The 27,857-nt window shown below is 39.1% G+C and overlaps 1 protein-coding gene across 1 annotated transcript in view; it reads right to left on the reverse strand.

Moving 5' to 3' along the window:
* FNBP4 (formin binding protein 4) overlaps positions 1–27,857 on the reverse strand; it is a 37,511-nt gene that overhangs the window by 535 nt on the left and 9,119 nt on the right. Inside the window, exons 7-16 of the mRNA XM_029207063.1 lie at positions 26,209–26,544; positions 24,941–25,151; positions 21,363–21,487; positions 20,361–20,465; positions 19,154–19,287; positions 17,979–18,166; positions 12,798–13,108; positions 12,113–12,257; positions 11,039–11,373; positions 2,248–2,405 (exon numbers count right to left, since the gene is read on the reverse strand). Of these exons, the coding sequence (XP_029062896.1) occupies positions 2,248–2,405; positions 11,039–11,373; positions 12,113–12,257; positions 12,798–13,108; positions 17,979–18,166; positions 19,154–19,287; positions 20,361–20,465; positions 21,363–21,487; positions 24,941–25,151; positions 26,209–26,544 (2,048 nt within the window). The remainder of the gene's footprint in view (positions 1–2,247; positions 2,406–11,038; positions 11,374–12,112; positions 12,258–12,797; positions 13,109–17,978; positions 18,167–19,153; positions 19,288–20,360; positions 20,466–21,362; positions 21,488–24,940; positions 25,152–26,208; positions 26,545–27,857) is intronic.

Consider the following 27,857-nt stretch of genomic DNA (forward strand, 5'->3'; position numbering starts at 1 on the left):
TTAGATATATTTAACACATAGGAAGATATATTTAACTCTTAACATACCATCAGGGACCGTTGGACCTAACGTTTTTGAGACTCTCTTTTGATCAGTTCTAATTAGGATTGATCTCTCATGGCTTATTCAATCATTTATAAAACCGATTAAGACTCAGATTCTAGGGAATGCCCTGGTGGTACAGTAGTTAGGACTACATGCTTTCACTAACGAGAGCCTGGCTTCAATCCCACAAGCTTCGCAGCACGGCAAAAAACAAACAAAAACTCAGGTTGTAACTTACAATTACCAGAATGGGTGCCTTAGACCCTTTTATAAATACAAAATGAGCTAAGATTAATTACAGAATCTTTGTGATTTCCGATCATCTTGAAATAGTTTGTTATTTCATCACTGTAGGAATTAATCATTAGTCAATTCCCAGCAATATTAAAAAAAGATTAAAATAGTAAGAAAGCTGAAGAATAATGGAATCATCTACAAGGATGATACAAAAGTTAAATAAATTATCACTAATACCATCCCTCAGTTTTCTTATTGTGTTGCCCAAAACAGTGCATCTCCTTTCCAGGAAGTAAAAAAGAAGTCTGGAGACAACATCTTCATAGTCTCCCCTACCGCTCCCCAATATTATACAATCAGATAAATGCAAGGAGACAGAGGCACTGTAGATTCTAACTGTGATGGTAAAATTGACTGGATAAGTAAAATCTCAGACTATGAGTGATAAGAGGACCATAATCTAGATGAATCTTCTCAAATTCAAGACTGATGAGTGAACATACTGAAGGAAAGCAACACATTCTTGTAAAAGTAAGGAAATGTAAGGTCAAAAAGGAAATACAGTATTCTCATTAAAAAGAACAACCTGGGACTTCCCTGGTGGTCCAGTGGTAAAGAATCCGCCTTACAATGCAGGGGATACGGGTTCGATCCCTGGTCAGGGAACTTAGATCCCACATGCTGTGTGGCAACTAAGCCCGAGCACCACAACTACTGAGCTCGTACACCTCAACTAGAGCCCGTACACCGCAAACTACAGAGCCCACTTGCTCTGGAACCCGCGTACCACAACTAGAGAAGAGAAAACGAGTATGCCCCAACTAGAGAGAAGCCCTCGTGCCACAACGAAAGATCCCACATGCCTCAACAAAGATCCTGTGTGCTGCAACTAAGACCCAACACAGCCAAAAATAAATAAAATAAATAAATAATAAATAAATCTGAACAACCTCCTTCATCCAATATTTTGTAACAAGAACTGGGACCATCGATCGCATTTTCCTTACAAACCTTTCAGGTTTTATACTGCTACATGCTAAAATTTATTTGATAAGGTTCGTAAGTGGCACAAATGCTGAAAGCAGGTGTGTAGTGGCTGGAGAGAAACAGATATTTTAGGAACAAAAAAAATTCACTGGAATGACTATTCCAATTAGTGTTTATGGATCTAAGAATGAAAATGTTTTGAATTATGAAGCAAAGATGGCTATCCTCTCCCTTTTTTTTTTTTTTTTTTGGCCACGCCGTGCAGGATCTTTCCCTGACCAGGGACTGAACCCGGGCCCCTCAGTAGTGAAAGCGCAGAGTCCTAACCACTGGACCGCCAGGGAACTCCCCCAAATATTTTCATAAGTACTGCATTTATGGAGGTTGCAAGTGCAAGAACCAGAAGTAATGATAAGCTAGAACCTATCAGAGATGAACCTGAAATCTGGCACCATTTATGAGAGGAGTATGTTCCAAGTTACGCATGACAACTGAGCAATTAGTTGCATTCAAAGAATGTTGCTCATTTCAATATGTGTACCTTCAAAAACCATGAAAATAAATAAAAATTTGAGTTAGCTATGTTTACATTCTTACTAAAATTTCTAATTAAGTTTTCTCCTCTTTATTTTTTATGTCTGTAAATTATTTATAAAATTTAAAAATATACATATAAAAGAGTCTCTTGGAGCTACATGGTAAATGGGGATGACTATTTTTCCCCATATGCTCAGGGTTAAGATAGCTCTTTGCCTAAGAGGAACAATCAGTGGGAAGTATTACAGATTTGATGTTTCTGATTTTGAAAAAGGCTAGATTATAATTTTTATAGGGAAATAAACATTTCTATGAACTAAAAACTACTTAGGTAAGTCTGTAAAGGAATCAAATTAAGGGCTATGATTTTAAGAACGTGATGGCTCTAAAACCACAGCTGCAACCACCATTATCCGCGCCATCTACAGTTCTTTCTTTTACCTGACCAGCTGCTGCTGTTTCCACTCTTCAATTCGCTTCTGTGCAGTTGATTCTCGGTCCTCTTCACTGGAACTAGAATTCTCCTCTTCATCTAGCTCACGCTGGATACTCTGCCACTTCTTTACCAGAGATGGCATTTTGGTTTTACTCTTCTTTGCCTGTAACAAAGGAATATAATACATAAAACAAGTGCATGAGTCCTTCACATGAGATCAGGATCTTTTCCTTAGTTCGAAGGAATAAGTGAACTTCAAAATTAAAGGAACAGAAACACCAAAAATAAATACCATTCTAAGTTCTTGCCAGAAATTTCTACCAACTATAAACTTAAAGCTTGTTTAAAAATCTAAAAATTGGGGGGCTTCCCTGGTGGCGCAGTGGCTGAGTCTGCCTGCCGATACAGGGGACACGGGTTCGTGCCCCGGTCTGGGAAGATCCCACATGCCACGGAGTGGCTGGGCCCGTGAGCTATGGCCGCTGAGCCTGCGCGTCCGGAGCCTGTGCTCCGCAACGGGAGAGGCCACAACAGTGAGAGGCCCGCGTACTGCAAAAAAAAAAAAAAAAAACAAAACTAAAAAGTGTAAATGTGGTGTTTTATGAAATCAAGTCAGAAACATCTTCTTTAGCCTTATTCTATGAAATTCAAAACTCTTGCCCTTGTCTCATTTTCTCAGAATTACAGTGTACCCGGGATTTCCCTGGTGGTCCAGTGGGTAAGACCCCATGCTCCCAATGCAGGGGGCCTGGGTTTGATCCCTGGTCAGGGATCTAAATCCTGCATGCACACTGACACTAAGAGTCTGCATGCCGCAACCAAAGATCCTGTGAGCTGCAACTAAGACACGGCGCAGGCAAAATAAATAAATATATAAATATTTTTTTAAGAAAAAGGAAAAAACAATCGCAGTGTACCTTTTTACAATTTTAAATGGATGCAGTGTTCACATCAAGTGAAACACAGTGCTGAGAAACAAATGACCAGCTTTTCTGGAAAGAGCCAACAGAGTCAAAGGCAACTATTAAATATGAAAAAAGCAAAGAGGTATATCAAAACATTAATGATGAGATTAGTTCTAAGAGGAAATACAATAATAAATTTTTCTATCAGCTTAACTTCATTTTCTAAATTGCCTATAATAAACATAATCTCACAGTAAAAAAAGCTTGTGATATTTATTACATATCCAACATGGTTTGCTCTATCACTACCTTCAGAGTTCTGATCAATGGCACTCTTTAGCAAAGATGCCTTCCCTGACCACCCTATCTACATGAAACAGTACCACCTCCCAAAGGTCACTTTCTGTCCTCTTACACTTTTTTTCATTGCATTTTTAAACACTGAACATGTATCTGCTTATCTGTTTCTGCAACCCAGTCCCCCCATATCCTCTCCAAGCCCACCAGAAAAGCTCTACAAAAGCAAAAGCAGAGATTTTGTTGGTTAGCTACTGAACACAGAGCGTCTAGAGAGAATGCCTGACACAGTATGTATTCAAAATATACCTGCTGATATTTGTGATTAGGTCTTTGAATTTAGAGAAACACTGTATTAGACATTGATAAGAACCACTTTTTATCCCTGCGGTTTTGAAGACTTGGCCAGGTTACACTCTAAACGTGACAAGCAGGCACTCAAGTGATAGGTGTGACTGAGTGCTGTGCTCCTGTGAGGATCAGGTATAAGGACCCAAGCTTTTTTTCCGGCCTGCACTTAAGAGAAAACACATTTCTTGATTAAGTCCCCAAAAGAGTTGAGAAAATCAGCTTAATATTTTCAGTCTTTTAAAATTACTTGGCTCCCTGCTCGATACCCTATTTTGACTGTCACTGACAGTTTTTAACCTTCTGGGGAAATGCCCATCTATAGTGCTTAAACCTTCTGCTCCACACACCTTCCCACATTCCATTCTGTCATTTCACCTGTGGTACAACCTGACCCACTGCATATACACCCTTCCAACAAGCTCCAACATAGCTCATCTGGGTTAGCATGGAACCAACTGAGTAAAAAGTAACATGAATTAATAACGGTCACCTGTTCACAGAGGGCTCACTGGGGTTACAAGCTCTCGCCGAACGTCTCCAAGTATGATTAAAAAACATAGATCTAGGCAGAGTTGTTGTGCTTTCATTCTGACTTCCATAGGATTTTGAAAATTTGTAGTGCATTTCATTTCTATTTGTCATGGGAAAGTACTTTATGTTTCAGAAGTTATGTACTGCCGATCACATTCAAAACCATGGATCCCGAGTTGCACTGGCTGTTTGAACACGTTTTTAATATGGGAACACTGCAGCCAGAGGAATAAAGATTAAACGGCTAGAATGCCTTTTTTTCTAGTTTATTTTCTAGTAAACCGCACACAAAACTCTTCAGCAAAAAGACTGAAAATATACATTGGTCTTAAATATTCTTGAACATCAGAGGTACTGAGTATATATCTTATATTCTTTTTTTTTTAATTGGGGTATAGTTTTTTACAATGTTGCGTTAGTTTCCATTGTACAGGGAAGTGGAGTTCCCTGTGCTATACAGCAGGTTCTTATTAGTTACCTAGTTTATACATATCAGTGTATATATGTCAGTCCCAATCTCCCAATTCATCCCACTGCCCACCCCCCCCACACCCTCTTATATTCTTTAAAAATGGCCAGTAACACTAAAGAGATGGATCATTGTTTTCAGATAACAGGTACATAAAAATGACATATTAATGTAGAATACTGGATTTTCAAAACTATTATTTATATGACTATAAAAGCATGATTGGCTGAAAAATTACTTGTTGAATGAATGGAGGTGGAAGTAATTATCTCTCTTGGAAGACTGGAGGCAGGGCGCCAAGGAAGGCTTCGTAAGAGAAATGATTCCTGGGCACTGATCATTCTAACAATTTAATTATAAAAGAATGAATAGTAGTGGGACTGGTAAACAAAGTAAAGACACGTAGGTGGTCAACAGTATGTTGGCTCAGGAGAACTGTATGTGGTAGAGTAAGTTGTCTGACAAGAATCTAATTCAAGACATTATCCTATCACTGTTGATTTTTTATAACACTTCACTGGGAGGGGAAAAGCTGATGAGAAAGTTTCTTTAGGTAATTTAGGGCATTCAAAGTGTTCACGAGGATGATGTCAGAAAGATGGCGGACTATGAAGCTCCAAGCCCTTGTTTCCCCATGGAAATACTATATAAACAAATAGAGACTGACTAAAATGGCTTTGTGGGAACTCTGGAAACCAGTCAAAGATCTTGAGCAACCAAGAGAACACCCAATCAAGAAAAACCCACACTAAAAACAGGAAATTTTGTGGCATGTTTGCTTGCCCTTGTTCCACACACCCTCCCCAATGTGGTTGGGATGAAATGGCCCAATTCTCAGTTCTCCCCCTCCAGGTGGAAGGAAATAACTGGAATGTCTGATATGTTCTAGACTGTCTGTGGTTGCCTTAGGGACTGGTTTCAATACTGTCTTAACTTGGAGGTCAGCCAGGAATGGTGGCATATTTTGGGTCTCAGGTTGGAAACCGTGAAAGGCAGTAGCAGGAGCTGCGGCATGTGAAAACCACAGTGGGACAGAAGTCATGTGGACAGGTGGGGGCAAAAGATCATGGGCAGGGGAATACAACAGAACATATAAGGCTCACAGAAGAAGCAGGTATGATTCTCTTAGGGAAATTAAAAGTAAATACAGAAGGGGAAAGGAAAACAAAAAAAAGCACGTGTCCAGGGAACACATATGCCCAGGAAAGGCCTGAAAAAATGTTGCACCTTCATGTTGGACTCATTAATGAAGGTTTTCCTCCATACACAGTCAGTGTGCAAAGACTGGGAGAGTTTGTTATTTTTTCTAATGTGCAGTTTTCAACCAAAGATCACAAAGCATACAAACACGCTGGGACTTCCCTGGTGGTCCAGTAGGTAAGACTCCACACTCCCAATGCAGGGGGCCCAGGTTCGATCCATGGATGGGGAACCAGATCCCACATGCATGCCGCAGCTAAGAGTTTGCAGGCCGCAACTAAAAGATCCCATGTGCCACGACTAAGACCCAGCGCAGAAGAAAGAAAGGAAAGGAAGAAAGAAAGGAAAGGAAGAAAGGAAGAAAGAAAGGTTTCAGATTTACTAGACAAAGACTTTAAAACAACTGTCCTAAATGTGCTCAAAGAACTATAGAAAAACACAAAGAATGAAAGGAAATCAGGAAAATGACGTGAACAAAATGAGACTGTCAACAAAGAGACAGATATTATTATTAAAAAGAACCAAAGAAATATTCTGGAGCTGAAAAATACATCAACTGAATTGAAAACTCACTATTTCAACAACAGACTCCAATAGGCATAAAAAAAGATCAGCAAAATTGATGATAGGTCATTTGAAGTTACTGAGTCTGAAGAGCAAAAAGGAAAAGAATGAAGCAAAGTGAAGAGTCCAAGTGACTTATACGACATCATCAAATGGACCAATATATGCATTGTGGGAATCTCAGAAGGAGAAAAGGGCAAAGATGTTATGTAAGAAATAATGGGGCTTCCCTGGTGGCGCAGTGATTAAGAATCCGCCTGCCAATGCAGGGGACACGGGTTTGAGCCCTGGACTGGGAAGATCCCACGTGCTGTGGAGCAACTAAGCCCGTATGCCACAACTACTGAGCCTGCGCTCTAGAGCCCGCAAGCCACAACTACTGAGCCTGTGAGCCACAACTACTGAAGCCCACGTGCCTAGAGCCCACACACCACAACAAAGAGTAACGCCCACTCGCTGCAACTAGAGAAAGCCCGCGTACAACAACGAAGACCCAATGCAGCCCAGAATATAAATAAATAAATAAATGTAAAAAAACTGAGGGAGAAAAACTAAGATATTCCTAGATAAACAAAAGCTGAGAAAATTCATTACCACTAGATGTGCCCTACAAGAAATGCTAAAGCATGTCTTTCAAGCTGAAATGAAAAGATGCTAGATAGTAACTTGTCATACAAAAATATAAAGTTCTCTGGTAAAGGTAAATACAAGAACAAACATAAAAACCAGTATTATTGTGATACTGGTTCATAATTTTTATTCTTCTACAGATTTTAAAAGACAAAAGCATAAAAAATAATTACAAGTCTACATTAATGGGTACACAGTATATAAAGATATAATCTGTAACACCAATAACATAACAGAGTGGAGGTGCGTCTGTATAGGAGTTTTTGTCTGCAATTGACTGTACCAGTTTAAAATAGATATTACATGTAATTCCTACCATAACTACAAAGAAAATAAATATAGAATATACACAAAAGGAAATGAAAAAGAAACCAAAATGTGTCACTGAAAAATATCAACTAAACATAAAGGAAGGCAGTAAGAGAGGAAATGAGAGACAAAAAAGCTATTAAGACATACAGGAAACAACCAAAAGGAATACCAAATCCTTATCAGTAATTACTATAGTAAATTATTAATTTACTAATGTAAACGGATTAAACACTACAATCAAAAAACACATACTGCAATGGAGCAGGACCCTATGGTCCCTTCCTGTCATGTCCTTGGCCTACATTTTGTCTGTGAAAAAACTTCAGCCAAAGAATAAGTTTAATTAAGGACCTCTCTAGCGGTCCAGTGGTTAAGGCTCCATGCTTCCACTGCAGGGGGTGCAGGTTCAATCCCTTGTTGGGGAAAAAAGATTCCAAATGCCGAGCAGCGCAGCCAAAAAAAAAAAAAAAAGTTTCATTGGAGAAATGAGAAAATGCATAAACAAAGGAAAACAGTCAAATGAGACCAAGTAATAAATGTTTAGTCATTAAGCATAGTTAAGGACCTTTAGTTCCTTCTCAAGGGCTATAGATAATATTCTGAGCCACACCCTGTGAGCCGTCTTATACTGAAACCCCCACCAGGTGGAAGATGTTAACTACATGATGACCAGACTAGCCATGACATAAGCTGCCACAATTCCAAGAAATGGCCTCAAGGAAATGGGAACAAACCGACCCTGGAACTGAAGATTAATTGTACTTAAAACAATCACGATGATGCTGATCAGGCCACCGCATGACCAATTTCAAGATGGACTGTTAGAGCTGACAGTGCTGCTTCTGCCTGTAGCCCGCTCCCTTCACCTATGAAAGCTCTTGTCCACTGACTGTAAGTGGGGGGAGTCGGCCTCTGGACAGGAGTTCCTCCCCACCCCGGGTTGCCAGCATCAAACATAAAGCAAACTTCCCTTTCCACCAACCTTGCCTCTTTACTGGCTTCTGAGTGGTGAGCAGCTGGAACCCCCACTTTCTTTCATTACAATACTGGCAGAATGGATTAAAAAAACAAAATGCAATTGAAACTGATCACGTCTATAAGAAATTCATTTTACATCTAAGGACATACACAAGTTTAAAGTGAAAGGACAGAAAAACACATTCCATGAAAATTGTAACCAAGAGAAAGAAGGGGTAAGTGGATTACTACAAGACAAAATAGAAATTAAGCAAAAAACTGTTAAAAGAGATAAAGAAGAACATTACATAACGATAAAAGGGTAAAATCATACCACTTAAAATAGCACACAAAAGAATAAAATACCTGAGAATAAATTTAGCCAAGGAGATGAAAGAGTTGTACACTGAAAATTATAAAACAATGCTGAAAGAAATTAAAGACCTAAATAAATGGAAAGGAATCCTGTGCTCACAGACTGAAAGATTCAATATTGTTAAATAGGTAATAAGACCCAAGCAATCTACAGGTTAAATGCAATCCCTATCAAAATTCCACTGGCCTTTTATGTAGAAATGGAAAAGCTGACCTTTAAATTCATATGAAATTACAAGGGGGCCTGAATAGCCAATATTGAAAAAGAAGCACCAAGTCAGAGAACTCACACTTCTCAAATTCAAAACATACCACAAAGTTATAGTAATCAAAACAACGTGGTGCTGGCATATAGACCAATGGAATAAGCCCATATGTTTATGGTGAACTGATTTTAGATAAGGTCTACCATTCAATGGGGGAAAAAATGGTCTCTTCAGCAAATGGTCCTGGGACAACAGGGTATCACACTCAAGAGAGTGAAATTGGATCTCTACTTGACACCATACAAAAATTAACTGAAAATACTGTCACTGTTTGCAGATGACATGATACTATACCTAGAGAATCCTAAAGATGTTACCAGAAAACTACTAGAGCTAATCAATGAATTTGGTAGAGTAGCAGGATATAAAATTAATACACAGGTATCTCTTGCATTCCTATACACTAATGATGAAAAGTCTGAAAGTGAAATTAAGAAAACACTCCCCTTTACCACTGCAACAAAAAGAATAAGATACCTAGGAATAAACCTACCTAAGGAGACAAAGACCTGTATGCAGAAAACTATGAGACACGGATGAAAGAACTTAAAGATGATACAAACAGATGGAGAGCTATACCATGTTCTTGGATTGGAAGAATCAACATTGTGAAAATGACTATACTACCCAAAACAATCCACAGATTCAATGCGATCCCTATCAAACTACCAATGGCATTTTTCACAGAACTAGAACAAAAAATTTCACAATTTGTATGGAAACACAAAAGACCCCAAAGAGCCAAAGCAATCTTGAGAAAGAAAAACAGAGCTGGAGGAATCAGGCTCCCTGACTTCAGACTATACTACAAAGCTACAGTAATCAAGACAGTACAGTAGTGGCACAAAAACAGAAACAGTGATCAATGGAACAGGATAGAAAGCCCAGAGACAAAGCCATGCACATATGGTCACCTTATCTTTGACAAAGGAGGCAAGAATATACAGTGGAGAAAAGACAGGCGCTTCAGTAAGTGGTGCTGGGAAAACTGGACAGCTACGTGTAAAAGAATGAAATTAGAACCCTTCCTAATACCATACACAAAAATAAACTCAAAATGGATTAAAGACCTAAATGTAAGGCCAGACTGTAAAACTCTTGGAGGAAAACACAGGTAGAACACTCTATGACATAAATCACAGCAAGATCCTTTCTGACCCACCTCTTAGAGAAATGGAAACAAAAATAAACAAATGGAGCCTAATGAAACTTGAAAGCTTTTGCACAGCAAAGGAAACCATAAAACAAAAAGAGATCCCTCAGAATGGGAGAAATTATTTGCAAACGAAGCAACCGACAGAGGATTAATCTCCGAAATATAAAAGCAGCTCATGCAGCTCAATATCAAAAAAACAAACAACCCAATCCAAAAATGGGCAGAAGACCTAAAGAGACATTTCTCCAAAGAAGATATACAGATTGCCAACAAAGACATGAAAAGATGCCCAACATCACTAATCATTAGAGAAATGCAAAAAACTACAATGAGGTATCACCTCACACCGGTTAGAATGGCCTTCATTAAAAAATCTACAAACAATAAATGCTGGAGAGGGTGTGGAGAAAAGGGAACCCTCCTCCACTGTTGCTGGGAATGTAAACTGATACAGCCACTATGGAGAACAGTATGGAGGTTCCTTAAAAATCTACAAATAGAACTACCATATGACCCAGCAATCCCACTACTGGGCATATACCCAGAGAAAACCATAATTCAAGAAGACATACGCACCCAAATGTTCACTGCAGGTGTAATGAGGTGTGACTGCTTAATGGGTACAGGGTTCTCCTCTGGAGTTATGAAAATGTTATGTAACCAGAGAGAGGTGCTGGTTACACCACAGTGTGAATATACTAAGTGCTACTGAATTTATACTTTAACTATCACCTCAATAAAACAAAAATTTTAAACTAAAATGTAAAGAGAGGTTTACTCTACCTTATCTTTCTTTCCTTTTTTTGTCTTCTCAGGTGCTGGCATTTTGGGAGCTGGTGGTGGTGGTGGTGGGGGGGGAGGAGGAGGAGGAGGAGGAGGCGGCGGCGGCGGCTCTATAATGGCAGTGGCGGGCACAGCGCCGCGGGCCTGGACTGGCTGCAATGTGGGAGCAGTCACTGCCACTGGGACGGAACACTCAGCATAGCTCATAATTGCAGGAGCTGATGCCAGTCCTAAGTAATTGGACTGTAGGTTCATTCCTCTGGCCTGATGACCCATTCCTGTTGCTGGATGGCTAACTGATAGTGCCTGGTGTCCAATCCCTGTTGCCTGGTGACCTAGAACAGAAAACATAAAACTATAAAAAGGACATCGTGGGGCTTCCCTGGTGGCGCAGTGGTTGAGAATCTGCCTGCTAATGCAGGGGACATGGGTTCGAGCCCTGGTCTGGGAGGATCCCACATGCTGTGGAGCAACTAGGCCCGTGTGCCACAACTACTGAGCCTGCGCTCCGCAACAAGAGAGGCTGCGACAGTGAGAGGCCCACGCACCGCGATGAAGAGTGGCCCCCGCTTGCCACAACTAGAGAAAGCCCTTGCACGGAAACGAAGACCCAACACAGCAAAAATAAATTAATTAATTAATAAACTCCTACCCCCAACATCTTAAAAAAAAAAAGAAAAAAAAAAGGACATTGTGACACAGCCAAAAACAAGAAGGAGGAGGAAAAGGAAATTGGGAGTTAGATCACCTACAAAGTGATTCTAATATCCCCCCCCCGCCAAGAAACACACAAACCACCCCCCCAAAAACAAACAAAAAACCCAGTCACATTTTCTGGTGTTCTGAATATTTTAGCATTAAGGTACTTAAACATCAAGATCAATGATGTTGTGTAAATGCTCAGAAAACAACCTGGAAGGATATATGCCAATGTTAACAGTGGTTTTTAGTAACTGAAATAAATGCACATAAACTGTCTTTGCAATGAAAAGCCTTTAACATTAATTTATGATATCTAATTCTGGAAACAAAGATAATACACGGATGAAAATACATTTTAATCACAATGCTTACCTGTAGCTACAGCTGATTGGCTGTAGAGGACCGGAGAACTACCAATGGTAGCTGATCTCTGAACTGCTGCAGTACTAATTTCTGTAGCTTTTCTCTTTATTGCTTTAGTGGAAGGAGAACTAGAGATGGTACAGTCAGCTGAAGTCTGAAACAGAGATTCTGGTCAGTGGCTGTAGCCCCTGGTTAAGTACCCTCTTCTAAAATAAAACATGTAGGGACTTCCTTGGTGGTGCAGTGGTTAAGAATCAGCTTGCCAATGCAGGGGACAACGGGTTCAATCCCCGGTCCGGGAAGATCCCACATGCTGCGGAGCAAGTAAGCCTGTGCACCACAACTACTGAGCCTGCGCTCTAAAGCCCACAAGCCACAGCTACTGGGCCTGTAAGCCACAACTACTGAAGCCTGCTCGCTGCAACTACTGAAGCCCATGTGCTCTAGGGCCCACATGCCACAACTACTGAGCCCACGCACCTAGAGCCTGTGATCTGCAACAAGAGAAGCCACTACAATGAGAAGCACGTGCACCACAATGAAGAGTAGCCCCCGTTCGCCGCAACTAGAGAAAGCCCACATGCAGCAACAAAGACCCAACACAGCCCAAAATAAATAATTAAAAAAAAATAAAACATGTCAGTCATGCCCCGGTCCTCCAAAACTTTTCAGAATGCCAGATGGCATTTCTCACCTGGCTAGTTACAACTGTGGTTTGTGCTGAAGGTTTCAATGGAGTATCCTCCTCCGTTCCTGGAGCAGGAGGCTCCTCACTTCCTTCATCCTCCATCTCGACCTCCTGTATCTCACCATCTTCTGCAGGAGGAGGAGGAGGGGGAGGGGGAGGCGGGGATTCTGGAGGTGGAGGTGGTGGCGGTGGCATTTCCAAAGGTAATGGAGGTTGAAGCACAGGCACATTTGACTGAAGAAGGGTCCAGAATGGAGTAAGTGGCATGAGTGATGAAGAAGAAACTTGGCCAGAAAAGGACTCTTTACAAAGAGAACCTATGAAAACAAATAGGAGTCAGGGAAAAAGCAAGACTAAAACTCCATGAACACAGAAATGTTCAACTGATTATATAGACAAAACCTGTCCCACAGACATCTATTCTACACTGATGTCACTGAAATATTAAACTCAGTTCAAAAATGACTTCCATGAAAAGACAAATTTATAGAATTTACTGTTAGCACTCGCCCCAGCTGTGTTATACTAGTCTTGTTTTCTGGGTGCAGATTTATGGCTGAGTAAATGAAGCACATCACATCAGCTTAATGAGAAATTCAGTCATCTGAACCTGAAGTTTATTTCAAAGATACACAACTAGAAGGCAACATTCTGGGGTCTTATTTCAAAAGTGAGTGAATGATGTGCATTTGCAATACTGATTCCATGTACTTTATCTTTTAGTGAGCTAGATAATTAAGGATGACCCAGAGAAGTACACATTCAAAACACACAAACTCTCCCCATTTCAATTAATTTGGGTTACTAAGTTTCAAAAATCCATTTGCAAGGTGGTATTGTCAATCCTATCATTCCTTCACACCTTTGTGTGAATTATTCATTTACTAAATCACAGCAACAAATGAGGGAGGGTAATTTTTTATTCCTGTGATAAGAAAAGGGAAATCAGGGAGCATGAATCTTCAAGGTAAATGATAATGATAAATATAACACAGAGAAGAGGTGTTTGAAGATATGGAGGATTTGAAATGGCTGCTGAAGTTAAGAAATTATAGCTGAGGAGCTGCAGGGTTAGCTTTCCTCAAAATTTGCAAAAGTCATAGTAAATTACTACCCTTTCTCTGCTGGGAAAAGATTTAAAGATTAGAGAAAATAGGAAGATATACTTACTTGCAGCCTTCCCCATCCCTCTTTATCGTCAATAGGGAAGTTTCACAATATTTGGGACTATTAGATATATATCCCAGGAATGCTGAAGGGGATTTTCTCCCTAAAATCATAGAATTTAGGAGTAGAAGAGACATGAGAAATCGTCTAGTTTACCCCTCTCATTTTAAAGGTAATGAAACCCAGGAGGGAAATGACTTGCCCAAGATCATATAGCTCTTAGTGGTCAAGTCTGACCCCTAGTCTAGTGCTTTTTTTTTGGCCGAGCCGTGCGGTTTGCTTGCAGGATCTCAGTTGCTCCACCAGGAATTGAACCCGGGTCACAGTAGTGAAAGCCCAGAATCCTAACCACTAGGCCATGAGGGAACTCCCCTAGTGCTATTTAAACAAGATGTCCTGGTGAAATATCAGGAGTCTAAGAGCGTTAGAAATCTCAAATTTCACTTCTCACGGAGTAGACATCCAGACGCCGTCACCTGTCAAATTCCATGGTCAAAGCAGTAGATTAAATAACGACTCTATTATAAAAGGCTCTAGAACAAGGATAAGGCCTTTCACCTTACTTTGCTCAAAATACAGCACACTGGCACTCAACAGTGTAAAACCAAAGCAGCCATGAACCATTTGGCTTTTAGAATAGCTTCACTTTTTTATGGAACAGGTAGATGATACATTATGTAAGAGACTTGAAGAACATAATTCACACGGTTACTCTAATTATTTTGAGAAACTGCTTACTACCAAGGAAAAGGGAACTGAAAAAAATTCACCAGAAAACAAGAATGTAGTTTTCCAGCTAAAAGACTTCAAGTGTCTCATTAAGCTTTATGAATCTCTACACTAACTGGTAGACAGTTTGGGTATGGGCAGGCAGTCTACTACATTACATAACAGTACATCAAGATTACATCAGAACTGAGGAAGTAAACACTGAGGATTAATAACTTATTAAACTTCTTTTTACTAAACCAACCATAATATATGGTAGGTAAACAAATTTGTCAGATTTATATGTTGGTAGGTTTCTCATCTAGAAGCATAATGCAATGCTGGTATGTTTATGATGGTGAGAAGCTGCTATGCAGAGGAAATCAAGAAAACACAGTAGGTTCAAGATTAATAATGTGGTTTACAACCTTCAACAAAGTTAATCAGAAATAATTGAGCTTTCTGTAAATAGGAAACAAACTAGACTTGATAAATTTAGATCATACAAGGAGCACTTTTAGAGTTCATATTTGAATCCTAAACTAAGTTTACTCAAAACATAAAAGCTGCATCGTAACACTGATAATTATCTCTTTTAGCTTAAATACAAAGAATTTCGAGAAATCCTAGTTTGAATATCCATGGATGTCATATTACATACTGCTTCTCTTCATTTCTAAATTTAACCCAGTTGAGGTATTTTGCCATTTAAGAGAACATTAAGTCTGAAGTCCAAGGAGAGATTAAAATGGTATATACATAGCTTTTATTATGTGCTAATAGATTTTTTAAACTATCAAGCTTAAAAACAGAATACCGTGAGGATACAAATGTTGAATTCTCCAAGAACATATTTTTTCTATGAATCTTTACTTCTATATAAATAGAAAATCAGGCTTTCTTTCTTATAAAGGTAGGCTTCCTTTATTGTTTTCCTATATTCCCCCCAAAAGTATTATTGCTTAGTATTTTGAGGCAAGAGGCCAGTTTATCAGTTTAAATCAAGAAATTATTATAGAAATAAGACTTTTTGGAAAAGCAGCTTAACTTAACCTGACAAAAGCCCAGCAAAACAGACATGTTGGGTATCTTGAAGTATCACTCATCTTAAGAGATATAACGTCAAATTCAAACATGCAACAATGAACAAGGATTAAAAATGAACAGAACTTTGAAACTTTCTTGCTCCTCAGTGTATACGTTTTCTTCTTTAAAAGTTGATTTTAACCACTGTTGGGCTGACAAAAAGCAAGCATTATACACTTTCTTTACAGGCTTAAAATAGTGATTGGTATTGCTCTTCAATTCCAAAGACCTTAGTACAAGATTTGGATTTTATTTAGATCAAGTTTATCATGTGGTTTTAGTAGCTCTCAATCAAGAGGCTCAAAAATATAAGCTGGTTTACCAGTGGCTTTTTCCTTTATCAGACAGCACCAACTGCGTGTCATTAACAAAGGGAGAAAGTAACTTAATGTTTAACTCTAAGGTATTCACACAACACTTAGCATTAGCAATTCTAGAATATTCGGCTTTAGAACATATAAGAAGGGACATTAGACACTGGTCAAGAAGGGAATCACCAAACCAGAACCACCATCAAGCCTCTTCAGTTCACTATTACAAAGTAAATAAAACCAAGTTACTAGACGTATCTACTATTCACTACCCAAAGAATGAGAAAGTAATCTAAAGAAAATCTCTTCATGAAAATGGTACACCCTGTAACTTAAGAAAATTTTTTTCTGAACTATGAAGTAGAAAACCACTTTTTTGCTATGTTCTAAAATGATCTGCAGTCATAGGTGCCTATTTTGAGTGACCTGATAATGATTCTTAGGCTATTTAAGAAGTTAACAAAATCACTGGTACTGACCATTTTTATTTGGTACACAATCAGAACTTTTCTACTGGGATTAGGGAGCCAGTAGAATACAAAATATTATTTTTGATTAGCAGAGGACGTAAGAATTCAGCTCTTCACTCCCATCTTACAAAAAACTATCTTTTTATCCTCAAAGGTTTGTGATTTTATTTTTTAATTAAAAAAATTGAAGTATAGTTTGATTTACAATGTTTCAGGCATACAGCAAAGTGATTCAGTTATACATATATATACTTTTCAGATTTTTTCCATTATAGGTTATTACAAAATATTGAATATAGTTCACAAAGGTTTATGACTTTAGAAATCATTCCACAACACTCTTACCTTCACATGCTATCATTTAAACAAACATCTACCAGTTTTTCAGATTGAAAGGCTGTTTGTTCATCACAGTCTTGACTATGCTTCATTAGCCACTTATTTTTGTCATTCCAAGAAAGATGGGACTTCGAGGAAAAAAAACAATGTATCTTCTTCCATAATAAGGAAATCAAGCAATGGTTCTTCAGATTCTCAGAGTAAATGAAAAACTGTGAAAGCCTTTTTTTTCTTTTTTAAATTTATATAACCAGGGCTTCCCTGGTGGCACAGTGGTTGAGGGTCCGCCTGCCGATGCAGGGGACGCGGGTTCGTGACCCGGTCCGGGGGGATCCCATATGCCGCGGAGCGGCTGGGCCATGAGCCATGGCCGCTGAGCCTGAGTGTCTGGAGCCTGTGCTCCGCAACGGGAGAGGCCGCAACAGTGAGAGGCCCGCACACCGCAAAAAAAAAAATTATATAACCAAACTGAAGTTCCCTAAGAGTACTTTAACTGGATTGAGCCATCTTAATTGTTTTATACGAGAATATTGATGATTTGCAACGATGAATTATTTTGCTTCTCTGAAACAAGTATGGTCCTAGTTTCACAGCATTTATTCAGATCATTTTGGTTTGTTAACAACCATACTTCCTACGAGATTAGTGAAGTGTAAAAATGAGGTTGCAAAATCAGCAGACTAAGTGCTCTACAGAAAGGCAGAACAAATCTCTTATTACTCCACATAAATATCGACAATTTAAGTAACTGGTTCCTTAGCATTAATTAGAATTCCTGTTATTGGAAATCCACAGCTTCGTCTGTGGCATGACAGAATAGTTATAGGACAATCTTTTAAAATCAAAATACACCGGCTCATAATTTTATTTTTCAGCAGAGTCTGGCTGGTATCAATACTATGCTTATTTCCAACTAGTCACTACCTTAGTTTTCTTCAATATAAGCCCTGCATTCTTTTTTTTCTTTTCCTTAGGGCAAGCCATTATTTTTTAGTTAGAAATTTATGTGATTATGATTTAAATTATTTTCTTTCACATGTTAATACAAGTCTTTTTTTTCCTCTAAAATAATTTCTCTCCAATTAATATAGGGAAAATTGTCCCACCTGTGGAATTCTCGGAAGAGTCTGTAGAATTTGAGTCAGTGCCAGTTTTGTCTTTCAAGGTCTGTTTAGGAAGAGTCTCATCTCTACTTTCTTGTGCTTGGCTTTCTTCCTCTTCCTCCTCACCATCTGGGAACTCCCACTGAGACTCGCCCGACTGTTCGTTTACATAGAAATATCGTCTATGATCCCTAAATTACAAGAAAGAAAACACATGTTTTAAGACCCATTCTCCTACAAAGACACTTCCATTTGGTCCTGTCCCAGGACAGCAGTCTGCTCTCACAGGGACGAACCTCTTCTTAATGGACTGCTATTCACAAAGGCAACAAAGAGCTTTGACAATTGAGGATGGAGAACCAAGGATAATTCAAAGCTATTTGCACTGCCAGCAGCTCTGTGAATACAGCCCTGAGCCCTCTCACTCCAACAGATGACTTAGAAAAACACCTCTCACATTTTTTTTTTTTTTTTTTTTTGCCAATGCTTAACAGGGTTTCAAGTTTCATTAGCAAAGGGACTCAATCTCCTAGAACACTAATTTCCCTTCCAAAGAAGAGAACGAAGTTTGCGAAAGGTGACTCTTCCCCTCTTGAACCGTGGAATTCACATTTCATACTCTTGATACCAAACACAGTGAAAGCTAAAGAGAGGGAGAGGATCTGGGAGCTGAAAAATAAAAGAGCAAAGATTTCAAATAACGAAAAAAAAATCAAGAAAAGCCAAATATAAAAAGAAATGTTTTCATCTGACCTGCTGGCAGAAGATAGTAATCTTGTTCTTCATTCACATCTTCAGCCACGAAGCTTTCCTTAACTTCACCGAGGTTAATCAGGAGTAGTTGCTTCCAGAGGTCCTGTAAAGCGCACAGAGCTCTCGCATGCGCTTAACCCCCAAGCCCGCCCTACTCCGTGCAACAACACTCTGGAGTAAAAACCAGCTTTGTCCAATCTTGGGAAAAAATCCGTTACATGGAACACTTTAGACATTGCTTTTTGTTTCTCCAACGTGTGGCTGGCCCAAACTCTGCAAGTGCTCGGGGTGCTCTGCCTGCCCAGCACCGCTAACGCAGCTGCTCTCAGTCTCCAGACAGGCTGTCAGGTCGTCAGGTGGTGGTGATCACAAATCAAGTCTGAGATGTCAAAGGTGAAAGGTGAAAAGGGGAGAAGAGTGCGTACCTGTCCCAGTGGCAGGACCAGCCTTTAGGAGTGGCGTTTATTTCATACTGTTTTAGTTGTTCTGCTGCATCCTGAAGTTTTCGTTTAAGGTAGTTTCCATTAAGAGCCCCTTCCCGCCAGTCTGCAATCCGTGTCTAAAATAAAAAAGCAGTAAGTTAAAGATTTATTATAATGCCAGGAGGCAGAGGTAAAAGGAACTTAAGTCTTCTGGTCCATGATGTATACTCTGGCAGCAGACTAGACCAAATGGGAAAAGAAATCCCAGCCTAAAAAATCTTGTTTGCTCTTCAGAGTTCTCCAAAATGAGACTGGACCCCAGTACTGTCAAACCTCCAACATCTGTGAAAATGAGTAGCAGTAGTTTTGTTTTTCCCTTTGGACTATATTAAGATGGTTCCCCAGTAACTTTATTTTTTGGGTAGATAGTTCATTCAATTAAGTACACAGGAATTCCTGTGTACTTTACAATAAATAGGATTAGGTAAGGAATTCCTGTAGGAAGCTGACTGATTTCCTTAAGAACTAAACCTTTAATTTTGATTAATAACATTACTTAATTGAATGAACTATCTACCCAAAAAATAAAGTTACTGGGGAACCATCTTAATATAGTCCAAAGGGAAAAACAAAACTACTGCTACTCATTTTCACAGATGTTGGAGGTTTGACAGTACTGGGGTCCAGTCTCATTTTGGAGAACTCTGAAGAGCAAACAAGAACTTCTCTTTTTAAGTAGACCTATAGGGAATTCCCCGGCGACCCAGTGGTTAGGACTCCTCGCTTTCACTGCCGTGGGCCCGGGTGTGATCCCTGGTGGGAGAACTAAGATCCCAAAAGCTGAGTGCCACCCCTGCCCGCGCCCCGCCAAAAAAGTCTATAATGCTTTAACACTTACAAAGTACTTTCAGCATTATGTGGTCTCATCATCACTATGAACAGAATTTTAATTTCTTAGAAGAACAGAATACATGCCAGTTCAAGGGGGTTAAGTGCCATCATCATACACAAACTCTCAGTATTTACTTCCATAATTATGTTTTGCTTTGGCTAATACATAGTTTTATTTCCTGGGTTGGTGCTTCAAATATACATCAAGACTAAAAATTTAAATTTAGGACTGAAACATAAATAAGACAGATTCCTCACACACACAGCATTTCATTCACAGCATTTCATTGACTGTTTATATTAAAAATGGCTAAATTACCTCAGTCTGTAAAAGTAGCACATGAAAGTTGGAGATGGACTGCCTATTAATGCCTAAGAATTCAAATTTACTTGTCAGGGTATTTGCCAGTTCTCCAATCTGAAACTGTAATGCAGGAAAGAAAAAAAAGGAAAAATAAAAACAGAGTCAGCAAAATTGTCTTTATTATGTAAAATCTTTCATTTATCGTTGAAGATACTAGAAAAATGGGTCTGCCTATAAACAGCCTTTCTCACATACCGCAACTAGTTATGTACAAGATAAAACCCTAATTTACAGTAAAATAATTCACATAACAAAGTGTTAAATAATGAGACAAGGTCAAGAGAAATTAGACGCACTGTCTACTCTAATACGATATGGAAGTTGAAAATAGGTCCTAAATGACATAACCCCCAATATTGTCCAAGCCATCATTTATCCATTACTAATTGCTTACACTAGCCCCACACTGAACAAAATTAATTCTCCCAGTCCCATCTACATGGCTGTACACTAGCTGGTGAGTGGACAAACTCTTTCAAGTCAAAAGAATATGCTAAGTGGTTTTTCCAACAGATCACACTTTTAAGAGCCACATACTTACTTGGTCCAATTCTTCTCATGACATTAGCAACAGAAATGAAATTGGAAACAAATATGCCTTTGTGTAAGGACAAGTAGTTCATGCAGGAATTAAATTTGTAACTTGAGTCTCTTTAGTACTTCCAAACTAGAGAAGCCTCTATTTGATAAGCTACTGCTTTCCAATGGAGACTTACTTATAAGTAATTAAGCATTTAGAATTTATTTTTAGATAATTTCTCTACATCAAGTCAGTCTCATAGCTCCTTATTTCAGCCTTAAATATAACCTTTTCACCTAACCAAATAAATGATTTATATTTGGAGATAGTAAAGATTACTTTTTACTACTTGCTAAAAGAAAGTAGTTGGCCTATTTAAAATGGTTCGCCAATTTAAAAATACTTATTTGTCAAATTGCATTAAGTAATATACATACTTTCAAGTCCTGTTCTTCTTCTACTTTAGGTGCTGTTTGTACTTTAATCTTTTCTGGAGATTCTTCTACTTCCATCTCTTTGTCCGAATTTTCATCTACTTTTTCTGAATTTTCAGCACCAATTGCTAAAAAAGAAAATATGTGAAATTAAACCAAAAGGACTGTAAACAACGAGGTCCTACTCTATAGCACAGGGAACTATATTCAATATCCTCTGATAAACCATAATGAAAAAATATAAAAAAAAGAATGTCTATATGTGTATAACTGAGTCACTTAGCTGTACAGCACAGATTGGCACATTGTAAATCAACTATACTTCAATAAAAAAAATAAAATTAAAAAAAAAGGACCAATACTAATAGAGCCCCAAATACATTTTCTTACCCTGTAGCAAGTATCTGAAAGTTATTAGTGCTCTCCTTTGCCTGTTTTCTCCTTACATATTAAGGAAGCCCTAGTGACTTATCAACCTACTGTCTCTAAAGAGCCAAAAAATTTAATCCTTTATAATCACCTTTCTTTTTTTAAAAATAAATTTATTTATTTATTTTTGGCTGCATTGGGTCTTCATTGCTGCACACGGGCTTTCTCTAATTGTGGCGAGCGGGCGCCACTCTTCGTTGTGGTGTGCAGGCTTCTCATTGCGGTGTCCTCTCTTGTTGTGGAGCACGAGCTCTAGGAGTGCGGGCTTCTGTAGTGGCAGCACGCAGGCTCAGTAGTTGTGGCGCACGGGCTTAGTTGTTTCACGGCATGTGGGATCTTCCTGGAGCAGGGCTCGAACCTGCGTCCCCTGCACTGGCAGGCAGATTCTTAACCACTGCACCATCAGGGAAGCCCCTATAATCACCTTTCTTAAAATGTGTCTATATACATGATTTACTTTGTTTTACCACATTACCAAGAAGTTTCTGCTTTCCCTTCCTCCTTCATCTATTAATCTTTTCTAATCTTCTCTTCCAGAAAATCATGGCTTCAATTATTTACAAAAGCTAGAATATCTAACGGTTCTTTATCAAATGAGTTTTGATAAAAAGGCTTTCAGGGCTTCCCTGGTGGTGCAGTGGTTAAGAATCCGCCTGCCAACGCAGGGGACACGGGTTCAAGCCCTGGTCCGCGAAGATCCCACATGCTGTGGAACAACTAAGCCTGCGTGCCGCAACTACTGAGCCTGCCCTCTAGAGTCCGCGAGCCACAACTACTGAGCCCACGTGCCACAACTACTGAAGCCCATGTGCCTAGAGCCCGTGCTCCGCAAGAGAAGCCACTGCAATGAGAAGCCCGTGCACCGCAATGAAAGAAAGCCCATGCGCAGCAATGAAGACCCAACGCAGCCGAAAAATAAAAACAAATAAATTTATTTTAAAAAAAAAGGCTTTCAAGACCAGAGCAGCATATTAAAATACCAAATAACTCCCTTCCTGAACTGGTTAACACCTGTAGACAGCCTTTATTGGACCTACCTACTCTTCTGGTTGGTGCTGTCTGCTGGTAGTGGGAATCTCCAAAAAAGAATAGGTAGGTTTACCACATACTTAAATGGACTAAAAGATATGAACTCTTTGTTATGTTTGCTTAACACCTGCTTACCAAACGAATCCACATATACAATGTAAATCAATCTCTCTGGAGGATCACAGACTAAAAACAAATTTGAGTACCTTTTCTTAACGCTGGTTAATATTTGATCTAGAGAAGAAATGTGACTTTAACATCACTCTCAACAGCTTTCATTAGCCTAAAATTTTGTATTAAGTACTTAACCTTTTCATACAATGGCCTTGTTCTTTTTATTTGATCATTAATATTCCTTCTGCATTTTCATATTGTCTAAAACCAAATCTTTCTACTCTCTCACTTACTAGTTTATAGTTCATTGGTATATTAGACATCTTACAGTTGATGGCAGGTTTAAGAATTTAACAATTTTAAGCACTGCTAGAGCTCTAAGACTTGATTATTTTGGAGGGCAGTTAGGCAGGATCTATCAAATGAAAATGCACATACCCCTTGACCTAGCAATATACCACTGGGAATCTATACTATAATGGTACTAAAATCTGCATAAAGACAGATGTACCAAGGTGTTTACTAGAGCATTATTTTAATTGCATAGTATCATTAACTAATGAGCATAATATATTTAAAAAACATGAGCACTCAAGTAACTACAACCCAGCCTAACAGAAGACTATTAATAACGCCTCGAAGCTCCCTGTGCCTCTCCCCCAACACGTTCGCACCAGACACACCCTGATGGTGTTGGTAAATGCCTCTACTTTCATCATGGATAGATCTTTAAGCACAATATTTCTGCTTAGTTTTCAACTTATATACATGCAGCACTAACATATGCATTCTTCTGTGGCTTTTTAAATTCAACATTGTTGTTCCTGACATTCATCCATGTTACTGCATATAGCAATGGATCATTCATCTTCTACTGCTGCTTAGTATTCAACTGGAAGAATACATCACAATTTATCCACTACTCTTTTGATGGATATTTGAATGGCTAATATTTATACTTTTTTGGGATAAAATGAATGTAATATTACTTCTAAGAGTGAAACAAGGACACAAATGTCCATCAATGGGGAAAGAGTTAAATGAAGACATCTATACTACTCAGTAGTTAAAAACAATTTTCAAGACCTTGTTAAACAAAAAAGTATGTCTAACAATCCATATGGTTAATCTCACCTATGGTAAAATTTACATATGCACATTACACACATACACATACAAAACCACCAACGTATATAAAAAAAGAGGAAAAGGTCTAGAAGAATATATGTAGATAAAAAAATAAAGAAAATGGACCTCAGGGTAGGGCATGAAAACAGTGAAAAGATGAAGGGGGAGGGGCACTTTTAGAATTCTACTTCATATTCTTCTATATGGTTGATTGGAAAGAAAAATTCAAGGATGTTTGCATTTATTTATTACCTGTGTTTTTGTTTACTTGTTATTTTTAAACTGTAACCTATAAGGTACCTTCTGCTTGGTACACTCAACTAAGGTTTGGTGATTAAAATTAGTTAGTTCTGGTAACAGACTGCAAAAATGCAGCAGGTTCTCCTCTGTATTACCCTGAAGATGACTTGGGTCCTCATGACAGTACCAGACTATCTACACACCCAACCAAAGGCTGGACAACTTGTACACAGAGAGGGAAGATGAGGCTGGGTTTGCCAGAGGTGGGCTTTGCCTGCCGTGTTCACCAACTGGTAATAGAGAGATAAAGAGAATCCACGGTCTTTATGCAGATTATCACAATTACCGTAGTGAGTGATAAAAAGAAAAGGGGGGGAGAGACCCAATCTCATTTTTTTGTTTTTGAGGGAGAAGTTATCCCGAATCAGTAGTGAATACACAGCCCGATGGATTCTAGCCTCTCAATTTCTTACTGCTCCACTAGAGGTGGAGCAGGAAAAGGCAGAAGTTTCCTTCCCCGCATTTCCTAAAAGGGTAAAAGTGCTATATCGTTCTATTTGCTGAAGAGAAAACAGAAAAGGGTAAGAGGGATTTCTCCTCTACATCTTTCAACTCTCAAGTTTAATTAAAGCACACATTACCACTTTCTCCATTTTCTGGAGTCTCTCGTCCAGTTTTGCTAGAACTCCGGCTGGTAGATTCTGGACTGGTAGCTCGAACAAACATCTTCCATTTTCCTCTTTTAGACATAAGTCTACGCATTCCATCTTGAGATGCTGGCTGGCTGATATCAGAACACGGACTAGACCCTGACACACTACCATCTCCTTCCTCCAAGGCTCGCAGCTCTGCCTACGACGAACAGGAATTAACTGTTTACCAACATTTATTTGTGTGAGTAGCAAGAATGACAGCCATGTGTTTTTGGAATTTAAATCCTTTGAGGACAATAAGTATTTTTTAATACATTTTTCCATCAGGATTGATCATTATGCTCCAAATCCTATTGTTACTCAATAAATGTTTATTCATGATTACAGTTAACAAATACTGATTTAAAGGGTATAGGTTCTAAAGATCCATGAACAAATTTTCTAATACATGTACACAAAGGATAAAGCTCAACTTTCGCTGGTCCCTCTCCACAGCTTCAAATTTTTCAAAAGGGGGAAGCTTCAAAGTGATTTACTGCTATAACACCTGTTAAGACTTTGCTTCGTATATACTCAAGGCAGCAGTAGATAAAACTGTTCCAATAAAAATCAGGGCAGAAAATAAGTAAAAATCAACTTCTCAATCAGAAAGTTTCCTGTGGACCATTTATCTTAGAAGGAAAGCACATGAAATAATGGGTTCCTCTTAAATTCTCCTGTTATCTTCCCACAAGGCCCACTTTTCTTTTTCCTTTTTTTTTTTTGGCCGCATAGAAGTCTGTGGAATTTCAGTTCCCTGACCAGGGATGGAACCCAGGCCCAGGCAGTGAAAGCGCCAAGTCCTAACCACTGGACTGCTAGGGAATTCCCATAAGGTCCACTTAACTATACACACAATACCACAGGTGATCACTGGAAGTCAACTTGTACTTTAACTGTTGGGTTAAAAACCAAATTATCACAAGAATTCGCAATGTTTGTCTGTTAAGAAGCTAAACCAAAGATATACATTACTTACTGTATCTATCCTTAAATCATAACAACGTTAGTCTTTATTGGTTGTCAACTACCAAAAGCATCATCAGGGACCAAAAGAACTACAACTCCATAGTTCAAGTTTTTATTACATAAGCATATCTAGGTGAAAGGATAAGAAAAACAAAATCCCAACGATGGCTGTAAATTGAGCACAGCAATCCCAGAGTATGACAGTTCCGAAGGAAGAAAATACATCTAACAGAACTTCAAAAACTTACTTTTTTCCTTTCCAAAACCAGCTCCAGCTCCAGGGTATCTTGTTCTTCTTCCTCTTCACTTTCTCCAGACTGAACAACACTGCAAATATCCTCCTGAGTAGGGTCTTCCACACCGTCCAACAGACTTTCTTGTGGCTTTACTATTGTTGCTTCTTCTGTTGTACTTGTTTCTTTCTCTTCTGAAACTGGCTCTACTTCTTTACAAATTACTTTTCTTCTCCATCTCTCTTCTTCCTCTTTTATTCCCTCAGGCAATAAAGGAGCAAGCAGTGATGCTGCCACCCCTTTCTTCTCCTCCTCATTATTTGACAGAGCTTGAATTCCTTCATTCACTTCCTGTAAAGAATAAAATAATTTCGCTTAACTTTCAAAGAAATCTCACCTAAATATACAGTACATTTAATTGTTCGTGTTAAAAACGACCATAGGGCTTCCCTGGTGGTGCAGTGGTTGAGAGTCCGCCTGCCGATGCAGGGGACACGGGTTTGTGCCCCGGTCCGGGAAGATCCCACATGCCGCGGAGTGGCTGGGCCCGTGAGCCATGGCCGCTGAGCCTGCGCATCCGGAGCCTGTGCTCCGCAGCGGGAGAGGCCACAACAGGGAGAGGCCCGCGTACCACAGAAATAAATAAATAAATAAATAAAAATAAAAACGACCATAATTTTCAGTCACTGGATATTCTTAAAAACCACTGACTCCCATCAGATTAGTGTACATGCTTGTACCATTTTCTTTACAGATGTATAATGGAAACATTGCTCCTTTAGGAAGGCAGTATTACAGTTCTGGGTGGGACTCAAACATATCTTTTCTTCTATTCTCTGTACACCAAAAGGCAGACTAGTAAGAAACAGAGGCAGATTTAAATAAGATCAGAATCTTGCCAGTTCAACATATGACTGGATAAATCTTCATCTTCCTCTTCTGTATGATGAGATAACTTCACAAATATGCTGTGAAGGTGATTCAGAGGAAAGTGAAATATTTCTAAAATGAAATGTGTGATTACATTTAAAGTGTCTACCTCCTCCACTGGGATATTTATTCTACCTCCCTCTTACAGGTGTAAAGGTGAACTTATTCTGTAAAAGCATTTTTTTTTTTTGCGGTACGCAGGCGTCTCACTGTTGTGGCCTCTCCCATTGCAGAGCACAGGCTCCGGACGCGCAGGCTCAGCGGCCATGGCTCACGGGCCCAGCCGCTCTGTGGCATGTGGGATCTTACCGGACCGGGGCACGAACCCATCCGTGTCCCCTGCATCGGCAGGCGGACTCTCAACCACTGCGCCACCAGGGAAGCCCTGTAAAAGCATTTTTTGATACAACTCCGTCATCATTCAAAAATTCAAGATAAATTAAAATTCAACACATTCTCTCTGTAGAGTACAACTTACTTTTCTTACTGATGAGATTACAAAAATGGTCAAGTTTTATTAGTAGTAGTTTTTAAGGTCGCCAATCTTTATATTAAAAAAAAAAAAAAAAAGGTGGAATCCCAAAATACAACTATTCTGAAGCAGAGAAGGGGACCCGAAGCGTTGCCTGCTTGGCTGCTCCCATGTCCTTCACAACGACTCAAGGAGCCTCTATTGCACCCTAAAGCTCCAAAAGCACCACTGAACTGGGTAACTGCTATAAATGCCATATAAT

The sequence above is a fragment of the Monodon monoceros genome, unplaced genomic scaffold (assembly GCF_005190385.1).
Source record: "Monodon monoceros isolate NGI ecotype Baffin Bay Population unplaced genomic scaffold, NGI_Narwhal_1 Super_Scaffold_7, whole genome shotgun sequence".
Lineage (NCBI taxonomy): Eukaryota > Metazoa > Chordata > Mammalia > Artiodactyla > Monodontidae > Monodon > Monodon monoceros.